General features: G+C 34.9%; 1 protein-coding gene across 3 annotated transcripts in view; it reads right to left on the reverse strand.

The window, feature by feature from the left end:
* The window catches only part of NR2C1 (nuclear receptor subfamily 2 group C member 1), a 45,955-nt gene that overhangs the window by 14,453 nt on the left and 18,885 nt on the right, over positions 1-12,617 (reverse strand). For all 3 annotated transcript variants that reach the window (XM_059186545.1, XM_059186543.1, XM_059186544.1), the window contains exons 5-9: positions 12,312-12,491; positions 11,169-11,316; positions 10,982-11,072; positions 6,875-7,059; positions 5,565-5,730 (exon numbers count right to left, since the gene is read on the reverse strand). In XM_059186545.1, coding sequence (XP_059042528.1) covers positions 5,565-5,730; positions 6,875-7,059; positions 10,982-11,072; positions 11,169-11,316; positions 12,312-12,491 — 770 coding nt within the window. The remainder of the gene's footprint in view (positions 1-5,564; positions 5,731-6,874; positions 7,060-10,981; positions 11,073-11,168; positions 11,317-12,311; positions 12,492-12,617) is intronic.

Below are 12,617 nucleotides of genomic sequence, written 5' to 3' on the forward strand. Positions count from 1 at the left end.
CACAAATGGTTTATCTATTTATAAATGGTGCCAACTAATAAAACAACAGAGATATTAATAGTTGAAATACCATGTATGAGACGAATTCATATATATTTTTAAAGATTTTATTTATTTATTTGAGAAAGAAAAAGAGAGGGAGCACAAGCGACACTGAGGGGCAGAAGGAGAATCAGACTCCCCACTGAGCAGAGAGCCTAATGCGGGGCTGGGACTCAGGACTCCAGAATCATGACCTGAGCCCAAGGCAGAAAGATGTTCAACCTACTGAGCCACTCAGGTGCCCTGAGAATATTTTTTATTTAAAAAAAATTTTTTTTAAGATTTTATTTTTAAGTAATCCTTATACCCAACAGGGGGCTCATACTCACAACCCTGAGATTAAGAGTCACACACTCTGGGGTGCCTGGGTGGCTCAGTTGTTAAGTGTCTGCCTTCAGCTCAGGTCATGATCCCAGGGTCCTGGGTTTGAGCCCCGCATTGGCTCCTTGATTGGCGGGAAGCCTGCTTCTCCCTCTCCTATTGCCCCTACTTGTGTTCCCTCTCTTGCTGTGTCTCTGTCAAATAAACAAAAACTTTAATTAAAAGAAAAAAAAAGAGTCACAGACTCCAATGACTGAGCCAGCCAGGCACCCTGAGAATAATTTTTAAATGCTTGAGAAATGTTTACTGGAGCAGCAAATTAAAATGCCACTATTTAAAAAGAATTCTTAAGAGAACTATAGGCAAGCAGATATTAAACATCTTAAATATAATTATCAGGATGCAACTGTTTCTTTCTATATGTAAGTATATGAAAAACAAACTGGAAAACTATCATACCTTTTCAGAACTATCCAAAGAGAGTTGAGTGGGAAAAAGCCTGAAAGATCAGGGGAATTACCAGAGATCACTAGTTTTAGGGGGCTGGAGTAAGTAGGATGCAAAACAACAGTTGTTTAAACAAATAGTTTAGTCACTTTTTTTTTTTTAAGATTTTATTTATTTATTTGACAGAGAGAGATCACAAGTAGGCAGAGAGAGAGGAGGAAGCAGGCTCCCGCTGAGCAGAGAGCCCGATGTGGGGCTTGATCCCAGGACCCTGGGATCATGACCTGAGCTGAAGGCACAGGCTTTAACCCAGTGAGCCACCCAGATGCCCCGTTTAGTCACTTTTAAGAAGTAAAATAGTTACAGTATTAAAAATTAGACATAAAGGCTAAAAGATACAGATGTACCTTGACTGGTAGAATAGTGTGATAATGTTGAAAACTTTGTGCTTTAATCATAAAATTAAAATCATTTGCAATACATACTAGAGGAACTCATTATTTAAAAGACTGCCATGTTATATTACAAAGAGAGTAAATATCTCATAATTTATCTGTTTTAATACTTAATTTTCTTTCTTTCTTTTTTTTTTTAAAGATTTATTTATTTATTTGACAGAGAGAGATTACAAGTAGGCAGAGAGGCAGGCAGAGAGAGAGAGGAGGAAGCAGGCTCCCTGCTGAGCAGAGAGCCCCATGCGGGACTCGATCCCAGGACCCTGAGATCATGACCTGAGCCGAAGGCAGCGGCTTAACCCACTGAGCCACCCAGGCACCCAATACTTAATTTTCTTAAAGCAAGATACACCTCTAGCATCATGAATCAGTCAGTGCTGGCTTAAGAAATACGAATTTATTCAACAAGTCTTACCACCCAGGCACCCAATACTTAATTTTCTTAAAGCAAGATACACCTCTAGCATCATGAATCAGTCAGTGCTGGCTTAAGAAATACGAATTTATTCAACAAGTCTTTTAGATCGCAAAGACAATGATTTCTTCCTCTATATAAAGAAGATGAGTTTCTATTAAAGATGTTAAAGAGCTTCCCCCAAATACCTGTGGACTTTTAGGTTTATAAATTGAATTACACACATTTAAAAAACTGCACACATTCAGCACACTGAGATGATTTTTTTTTTTTTTTAAAGTAGGCTTCACGCCCAGAATGGAGCCTAACATGGGGTTCAAACTTATGACCATGAGATCAAGACCAGATTGAGGTCAAGAGTTTGATATTTAACCAACTGAGACACCCAGGTGCCCCAATAAACTGAGATGACTTTTAAAAGGGTGTTGAATTGAATTAAACTTGGCTACCCATTTTGGAAGTTACTTGTCTATCATTACCTTTCTAGCACTTTCTGTAATTCTGATAATAAACTAAATGATAGGATTTTAAAATAATCATTTGACTTGAGTTAGGAGATGTGAATTCTACTCTAACATGTCATTAATTAGTTGTGTGGCCCTAGATTACACATTATAATTCAGCAAACACTGACTGAGATCTCTTTCTTTTCTTTTTTCTTTTTTCTTTTTTTTTTAAAGTAAATTCAACTGCCAATGTGGGACTCAAACTCACAACCCAAAAATCAAGAGTCACATACTCTACCAACTGAGACAGCCAGGTGCCCTAACCGGGATTTCACTGTAATGTACTAAGCTAAATGCCAAGGCTTCAAAAGAAGAATAAAAGGGAAATGGAATGAGTTGCAGAAAGGGTTAAGAGAGGGATGGCATTTCTGATAAATGATGGTCAACTAAATCAAAATGTGTAAGGTCCTAAAAGGTCATGGACTTTATCCTCACATGGGCAATAGAAAGCTAACAAAGGCTTTTAGGTAGGAGAGTAACATAACTGGATTTTTTTTTTTTAAAGATTTTATGTATTTGAGAGAGAGAGTACACAGACACACATGAAGAGGGGAGCAGGGGATGAGGAAGAGGGCTAAGCAGGGAGCCTAACTAAGGGCTCAATCCCAGGACCTGAGCTGAAGGCAGATGCATAACCAACTGAGCCACTCAGGCGTCCCATAACTGGACTGATTTTTAATAAACATCACTCTGTTACCAGGGCAAAAGACAAGATGAAGAGACTGGAAGCAAAGACATTACTCTAACAGTTTAGGTTAGAAATTTTAAAAGGCCTTGAAATATGGTGACAAAAATGAAGAGGAAAGGAGAAATTCAAACAAAAGAATGGTTAGGATTCAATTAGGGAATAGAAGGGGGTGAGGTGTGGGGAGAATGATGACGAGTCCCAAACATCAAAGATGGTGACCAGAAGGGCTATCATTTTAATACTGAGATGATATGTATGAGAGAATAGTTCTGGAGATTTCCAGAACTATTTCCTACCTCCATCTCACACACTTATTTCTAAATGGGAATTCTATCCACCTTGATGATCTATGTAATCAAATAATGAGAATCAAGAATAAAGTATATGAAATCACACCAGAAACTCTGAAATTAATAAAAATATTTAATATTTCTATTGTCCTAGATTCTCCAGAACCAATTTCCAAGACGCATTATTAGACTATTTCTCCTGTTTGCATTGCTTTGAACAAGACATTGAAAACCTCCAAATCTTTTTTCATTCACAATGTATAAATGGGGGGTATAGCTCAGTGGTAGAGCATTTGACTGCACAATGTATAAATGATAATACAAGTCCAAACTTTCACAACCAACTGTGATTAAGGCTCAAATATAAAAATGTACACATGAAAGCATGTTGCAAACTACCGTGTATGTAAAAATGTATGATAGGAACAGAATCCTATTTAGCTCAGTTGTTAAGAGAAAACGGAGTTTTTGATTACAGATGTCAGGTTTTGTAACTCATGACTGTAAAACCTCAGTGAGAAAGCCAACTACAAAAGTACTGAACTGGGAAGTGAGAGAAAAGTAAAACTCTTGATTTCACAAAGGCTGTAAATAAGCATCAGAGAAAGAAGCTGTCTTTGTCAGGAGACCAAGAAAATTCAGAGTGCTGATTCTGAGGACACCCGGAGAACAGCAGGTCAAAGACTATTCCAGAGACAGGAAAAAAAGTTCTAATTTGCCTGACACATCCATCCATAACAAATATTTGAAAAAAATCAAACATTTTGAGAACCAACATCAACAACTAAAAAAGGATGGCTTCTGCTTTCTATTGAAGTACTCTATACTTTCTACTTGCAATGGGTCCTCTTCCTACCTCTCTGTTTCCTTTCCTTCCCATTAAATCCAAAGGTAGAAAGTAAAAGACAGACAACAAAAGCATGTCTTTTATTCAGAATAAAAAAGCAATGGGGAAAATCAGTTTTGCCTTGCTCCACCCTTGTCCATAGCTCCTACTATAATTTTTAAGGATGACACTGATTATTCCCATTATCTTTTCTTACAGCCCCCCCAAATTTTCATGTACAGTACAAGTAAAACATTTCTAATTTTTTTCATACAGGTTATCTTTGATAAAATTTTACATGAAGACTGGTTTCACTGTTATGTTTTACTGACTGTATCAAATTACAGCACTTTATTAAGTCACTGAGCTTTCTCTGCGGCTACTTCTACCAAGTCAAATTTTACAAATATAAATTTTATTGTATGCAGTTTTAGCCAATGTTAGATTTGTGTTATTTGTACCAGTCACACAAACCACTATTTGTTAACTGTTTATATTTTCATTAGAAACCCATGAAAACTTATAATCTATTTTTTTTATTTTTTTTTTTTTTAAGATTTTATTTATTTATTTGACAGAGAGAAATCACAAGTAGTCGGAGAGGCAGGCAGAGAGGGAAGCAGGCTCCCTGCTGAGCAGAGAGCCCGATGCGGGACTCGATCCCAGGACCCTGAGATCATGACCTGAGCCGAAGGCAGCGGCTTAACCCACTGAGCCACCCAGGTGCCCCGAAAACTTATAATCTAAAGTAAAGTTATACATCATTTCCTTCAGGTACTCTAGGACTGCTGTGTATTGCTAATTGAAATCTCCTGTATATTTTTAATCACTTTGCATACGATTTGATGAGAGTACTCATTGCTGACAGAGAAAAGATACAGAGTGGTTAAAATGGAGGGGCCAAAACATCTGAGTCTTAATATAGGGCCTCAATGGTCAGTGTATCTATAGCTATAGTCCGAACATTATCTGAATGCCAAAGTTATTTTCTAATATTCGACATGTATTGTTTTCATTATAAATTAATGTATTTAAGGGGAGCAAAAAAATAAACTACAAATGTACCTTCTCCAAAATGGTTAAAGCGTAAGAAGTTAAAAGCCAGAAGGTAAAATGTATTAAATAATTTTTACATTCTTAATACTGAGAGCTAGCTAATTAGGGCAATACTAACAAATGGAATTCTTTATAGTTACTACGGTAGGAATAACTGGGTCTCACATACTAGATTACGCTAAAGCACTGAAGAAAACCAGTGTATACAAACATGGTGAATGTCAACACTCAGGGTTAATAGCAACACCCCAAACTCATGTCTAAAATGTTCTAAAAGCTAGCTTTCATAAACTTAAAACCACTAATCGATATCATAACCATGATTTATAAACAGGATGCTTTACTGAGCCATCGCTTTATACAGCCAGATGTGCATGTTTCAGTTGCTATTTTGAATTCTATCAGGAATACTTCTGAGTTTAAAAGCACAACAAATATACCTTGATTTCTGAAGGGAAGATTAAAATCAAAATGGATAATACAAGATTAAAAATTATATTTAAAAAATATGGAAATACCCTGAAAGCTACATGTGAGTCGCTGAGAAGTGGCCCCTCTTTTTCGATGTAATTTATGCTCGAGTCTCCAGCAATTAGGTGTACGCTTCCTTCCATGCCCTCTACTGAGCTCTGACAGGCTGTGCTCTCTCCAGGATTCAGTGCTTTTGCAAGAGTGTCAAATGCCCTATTAGGAGACATTAGATGCTGTGAGCTTGGTCAATCTCCAAAAAAAAAAAATAATAATAAAATCCTACATAAAATTCTGAAATTAATATTTAGGCCTAAAAAATTATTGAGAATACAGAACTTCAGTGTATCACTGATAACTCTATTTCAGTGATACCTATACCTGCTTCCAAAAGCAACAAAAAAACTTCAATTATGTATAGTATGAAAAGCTGTATTATATTAATGTATTATCAGAGAATTACAGTCTTTAAAAAAAAAAACTTACGTAATTACCAGGAGGAAAAACCCTTACACTTTGTCTCAAAACATGCTTTTACAAGTTACACATTTGATACTACAAGATAACAGCCCATTTACTTTATATACAGAAGTTATTTAGAAAGAATAAGGGCAAGAACTTATGTCAACTTCACTGCATTCTACACAACAGATTAGATTTTAATTTTATTTAAAAATTCAGGAAATATTTTAAAACTTGTGTTAACACAGCTACATCTAATCTCTAAGAATCTTGAGATTAGGATGGCAAATAATGGATTAATGTTAGCAAATAACTGTTAGCTCCTCATATTTTTCAAAGAGAGGCCTTTTAGAGTTCCTTAAAATCTTGCGTTCAACAAAGTACTTATTGAGACTCTTAAATACAGTTTCCTCAACATTTAGATGATGAACAGTGTGAAAAAAGCCTGAAGAGATCCAGTTTCTATATCCCATATATTAATATCAAGAGAACAAAAAACAGAATTCTCATACAAGTTTCCTGAAGTGTAACTTAAAATTGTAGTTGATTCAATTAAGTCCTTCAAATCTATTTTCATCATTTAAAAATTGGTGGGGAAAATGAACATGGCTGCCTGGGGTAAGTCAATTGTTTAAATACACAGAAGATAAAATAACACGTTTAGCAAGAAAAAATTCCTAAATTTTATGATTACATTTCTAATATTGTAATATTCATTTATTGCTCATTATTTGGAATGTAACCTGCTAAATAATATTTTACACTGAATGTGCTTTTTCAGTGAAAACTTACTGTGCTTTAAATTTTCTAACAAATACTTGTTTTCTGAAACTTTTGTAAATAGTATTTGCCATAAGAATATTGTAAGATATACTAATAAGATCAAAACAGACCTTACCTTGAAACATCACCATTAGTCTGCACTTCTTGATGAAATTCACACAAAGAGGTATCACCATTACTTAAGCTTTCAATCACAGACATTTCACTACTATTCTGAGAAGGATCTTTAGTTTTTCCAAGATTTGCTAATGATGTAACCACACTGGCCAATGTACTTAAATCTCCCTGACATGATTCAGCCTTAAAAAAAAAAAAAAAAAAAAAAAAAAAGGTATTAAAATCTGCAAATTGGTGTATCAGAGAACTTTTTGTCTGAAATATCCAATTCTAGATTATGAAATGACAAAATTAAAATATTCTAATTAAGATAAATGGAACCTAGAAAGCAAAATCAAAGAGCTCTGAGCCTTTAGAAACTTCCTGAGGAAAACGTTAAGTTTAAAAACAGCAGGTACATTTCCTAGGAAATGTTTATATAAAAGTTACATTAAACCAAAAAGTATACTTAATGATTAATCTATTCACATCAACAATCCCTCCCTCTGGTAAAAGGATCTTAGATGATCTTTTAAGTTCTTTTTTTATTTAAAATTCTATTTTTCATTTAAATTTTATTTAAAATTCTAAAATTTTATTTAAAATAAAATTTATTTTATTTAAATTTTTATTTAAAATTTCCAAAACTCTCTATACAAACTATAAAGTTGTACAGAATGTATTAAAATTAATGTTACTGAAAAGAGGGAAAAAACGTAAATGTTACTACTGAACAGAATTCTTAGAATGCCAATTTTCATCAGCCACTGTGTTAAATGTGTTAATACCAGATGCTGTGTAGGTGAAAAATCTCTTTACATATTTAAGATAATTTTTAAAAAAGATTTTTTTTTTTTTTTTTAAGATTTTATTTATTTATTTGTCAGAGAGAGAGTGAGTGAGAGCGAGCACAGGCAGACAGAGTGGAAGGAAGAGTCAGAGGGAGAAGCAGGCTCCCTGCGGAGCAAGGAGCCCGATGTGGGACTCGATCCCAGGACGCTGGGATCATGACCTGAGCCGAAGGCAGCTGCTTAACCAACTGAGCCACCCAGGCGTCCCTAAAAAAGATTTTATTTATTTATTTGACAGAGAGAAAAAGAGATTACGAGAATGAGTCGGGGGAGGGGCAGAGGGAGAAGCAGATTCCTCAGGGAGCAGGGAGCCTGACACGGGACTTAATTCCAGGACCCAGGATCATGACCTGAGCTGAAGGCAGATTCCTGACCAACTGAGCCACCCAGGAGCCCATGATAATGGCCTTTTGCTATACATTGCATATTCTCCCATTTGTCTTTAGCTTTCATTTTTGTTAATCACGTATATATTCTTTATTCACTAATTAGCTATTATTATTTTGTGAAAAAGTATTCACTCTCCTTAACTCTTTGACTACCCAGAAACATAATTTCTGTAAGAAAGGCAGACAGGTGCTTGATTTTTCTTTATCAATTTTCAGTGCCCTTAGCAACCTCTACTGGCAACAAGTGAGTTTTAAGTACCACTTTAAATTCATAGATTTTTATATATTTGATACATTTAAATGAATCATTCTTGTTTAAATACTCAAATTATTCCATCCTAACCTAATGAGAGTCCCTTCAATTGCCTTCTATGGCCAATTGACAGAATCCTTTAATGAAATTTAATTTTTCTGTTTTAAAGTGCTTTTAATCCAACAAAAACATGTTTCCTTCATGTTTCATGTTATATCAATTCTTCAGTTTATGTGAAATTAGTTTTAGTGAACAGAATGAAACAACTTTTGTGCTTCCCAAATTAACAAATGATCCGAGGATCATTTACTGAGAAACCTACTAGTTGTGGAGTTCTTACTTGGTTCCTACTTATATATGTATTTTATTTAATCCTTGTAACAACCTTGTGAAATAGGAATCATCATGCCTTTATTACTGACAAGAAGAATTACCTCTTGTCATTCTGCAGCAAACAGTGGAGGCAAGACTGGGAAGTCAGTTCTAATGGGAAAGCCTACGCTCTAACCACTGTTCCAGGCTTCGTATACTTGAATAAAAGGAGTTAACATTTTTAAGTGTTTTAATTTTCAACTAAAACTTAAACACATCTATTTTCTTCCATTTTATAACATGCCTACCTAGCGAGATTTTTAAGTTTTTGCCAATAAAGACTCTTAGGCAATGCAAAAGACCGCATCTGGTGACCAGTTTTGAGACTTTGTCAGAAACTTACCACACAAGATTGTTATTATAATTTAATACAAAGATATATAGAAAAGCAGTATCTGGGAAAAGAGTAATTTCTCAACAAAACATAGTTGTCTTCCTTTCCTAAAGGAGTTAATATGTCAGTGCCGTCCTAACTACCATCCTAACCTTGAATCACGTATACAAGGTGAAACAAAATCTTATAATTCCAAAATATATGGTAAAAAGCTAAATCTCCCCACTTAATAACAAAATGCTAAAGCCCAACCTGTATGGTTGAAACTCTTATTTGTCCTATTTTACAGATGAGGAAGGAAAGTGAAGCACTGACAGGTCAAATAACTTGCCCAAGTTTATGTAGCTAGTAAGTGGCACATGAAATATGATTCCAGAGCTCATGTATGGAGAGTCCCTTAAGAATATCAAAAAACTAAAAAAAAAAGGAAAAAAAAAGAAAAAAACTAATATAGAATAAATCTAGCCATAAATAGGAAGAATAATCTTATAGGTTATATAAAACCAGATTACATTACAGGGTGAGAGAAATACTATTCATAGGCTCCCTAAGATCTGTTTCTAGACATGAATCTTCAGGAGAAATTTTTATTCTCATATGGGGTTTCTGAACACTGCATAAATGCCACATACTCCATCTAAATAAGCCTTTTTTCCTTGAGACTCCTTGCTCAAAACAAAGACTCCAACCTTTAAGAGAAACCAGGTAACTTAGACACATAATGAAAGCTCTTGCAATTCTATTCCTACTCTTGACTCAAGTCAATGTTTTGAGTAAAAGATGTGCTAGGAATTTCTCTTCACCTGAAATATTTTAAGTATTTTGTTACTATAAAATCTGTAGGGGAGTATAAAAGAAATATTAAGAATTTTGCACTTGGGGCACCTGGATGGAGCAGTTGGTTAAGCATCTGACTCTTGGTTTCGGCCCAGATTGTGATCTCAGGGTCATAAGATGAAGCCCTGAGTCAGGCTCTGTGCTCAGCACAGAATCTGCTTGAGATTCTCTCTCCCTCTCCCTCTGCCCCTCCTGCTCATGCTCTCTTTTTCCAAAATAAATAAGAAAATCTTAAAAAAGGGGGGGGGCACCTGGGTGGCTCAGTGGGTTAAAGCCTCTGTCTTTGGCTCAGGTCATGATCCCAGGGTCCTGGGATCAAGCCCCGCATCGGGCTCTCTCCTCAGCAGGGAGCCTGCTTCCTCCTCTCTCTCTCTGCCTGCCTCTCTGCCTACTTGTGATCTATCAAATAAATAAATAATCTTTAAAAAAAAAAAAAAGAAAAAAAGCAATTTCACACTTAATATAAATTTCTATTTCTGAGGACTTTTGAGATAAAAGAAACCTGTAAGACTTTTGTCTGTTACTTTCATTTTGAAGCTATAATTGTCCTAGGGCAATAATGAACATTTCTACTGATAGTTATTCCTATATGAGGACACACAAAATGGAGGCTATCCTGGTCACAAATCTAAACCCAAGGCAGCAAACACTTACAGGAAACACCTGTCAAGGGAACCCAACACACACCAATCACAATCCTCAACTCTGCTTTAACTAGCTCACCTTACCCTAAGAAGCAGGACCCACTAGCCTTATAAGGAAATCTTCAAGCTCCTAGTCAGTAAGGCCCTTTCCATATTGCTGCTTCTAACGTTTTCTAAAACTCACTCTTGCCCAAAATCCCTCAGCAAGAATGCTCTCCTGATCTATGGATTGTTTTCCCTTGAATAAAGCCATCAAATTTGTTACTAAACTGTTTTAGCTGTCACTTGACACTATCAAATAGTGGATCATTTAAAAAAGCAACTTGTAATAGGGAATATTTAAGACCAGACCAACTAACCAAAGTAATAGCGGAGATGAAGAAAAGGGAAAAAATATTAAAAGCTAAAAAAAAATTTATGTTTTAAATTAATTGCACTAAACACACCTTATCTGGTGTCATCAGCACAGTTGACTCAGTTTTTATTCCAGATTGGTGAATATTCACAAACATTCCTGAATCTAACAGTCCTGCTGACCTGTAACAAACAAGTACACATTTTAGCCTTAGTTTCACTGGGAAGAAAAACAAAGGACCAGCTACTTAATCTATGTTTTGCTGGTTTGTACTATACCTTGCACTTTCACTATCTGTTACAAAAGTTGGAGTTGCAGCTAATGGACTTCGAAGGTCTTTTCGGATGTAGATTTTTTCTGTTGAAGCGGCACAGTTGGAAGATTTTTCTCGTGATACTTCAATAGGTTTTCTTTCACACTGAACAGCTACAAAAATGCATGAAGCTATTACATCACAGTGTTGAATGTATATGCAATTATAAATGTAACGCAATGCTGTTCATGGGAGACAGTTATCATAATTGAACTCTAAAGATCATCTTTAGAAATTATTTCCAACTTCAACAAAGTTGCTTTGGAATAATAATTTGCATCTCTTGTTCTCTTTTCTCTCCCTGACCCAGCTGTGGTAGAAATGTAGAGGAATTCTTATTTTTTAAAAGCTCACCATCAAGAAGGAAAAACGGAAGATAGGAGTCTCTTACCTATCTATGTGAGAGTAAAAAAAAAATAGTATCTGACCAACTGAAAATAATACTAATAGCCACAAAAAGCTAAATCTTTTTTAGTTAAGGGCAGGGAGATTTTTGAGAATTAATTCAACTGTTTATAATCTTCATTTATAAAATACAGGTAGTATATTTCACTTATTTTATAGGATTTTATTTCATGATACATAGGAGATAGTATAGTTGTTAAATGTACATTTTCTGAGAAAAAAAAAAAAAAACCTGCCAAGATTCAGATCTGAGTTCTGCCACTTATTAGTTATGTAACCTTGGGCAAGTTACTAAATCTGTTTACTCAAATGTAAAATGGCTAAGAGCTGTACTTACTGCACACTATTTTGCTATGAGAATAAATAAGTTAATTCCTATGCTATACAAAGAGTTAGGTATGGTGAGAACTCAATATTAGCTACCCAACTTATTACCTTAGTAGTTTAATCGAAAACTAAACTGTTATCTAGTTAGGCGTGTTTTTAAAAACCAAGTTCAAACATATATACATGAATAGCATATGGACAATAAATATATTGTTGAATGAATAGAAATATGTGCATATGTACACATTTTTAAACTGTTAGTTGGAATATTGTAAATTAAAAAGGATACACATTCACATATTGTGTTAACTGTGACATATTTCTAGAGGTTGGCTGAATTCTTAAAATTTTATTCTCCTTTAAAGCTAATACATACAATCTTGTCTCATTCCAAACGCAATACATCTCTGTAACCTGCAGTATTGACAGCGGTTTCGATGGTGTTTATTGATTATACAGTCCTTTGATCCTCGACATGAATAAACTAAATTTTTTCGGATGCTTCTTTTAAAAAATCCTTTACAGCCTTCACAGGTTACTGCTCCATAGTGACGCCCTAGAGACAAGATGTTTAAGAAAGCAAAAGTCATGTATTTTTGAACAGAAATGGAAATAAGCCCATTTATTCCCTTCAAGTAACAACAATATATGTAGTGAAATGATTTTTGAGTCTGTGACATGG

The sequence above is a fragment of the Mustela lutreola genome, chromosome 8 (assembly GCF_030435805.1).
Source record: "Mustela lutreola isolate mMusLut2 chromosome 8, mMusLut2.pri, whole genome shotgun sequence".
Lineage (NCBI taxonomy): Eukaryota > Metazoa > Chordata > Mammalia > Carnivora > Mustelidae > Mustela > Mustela lutreola.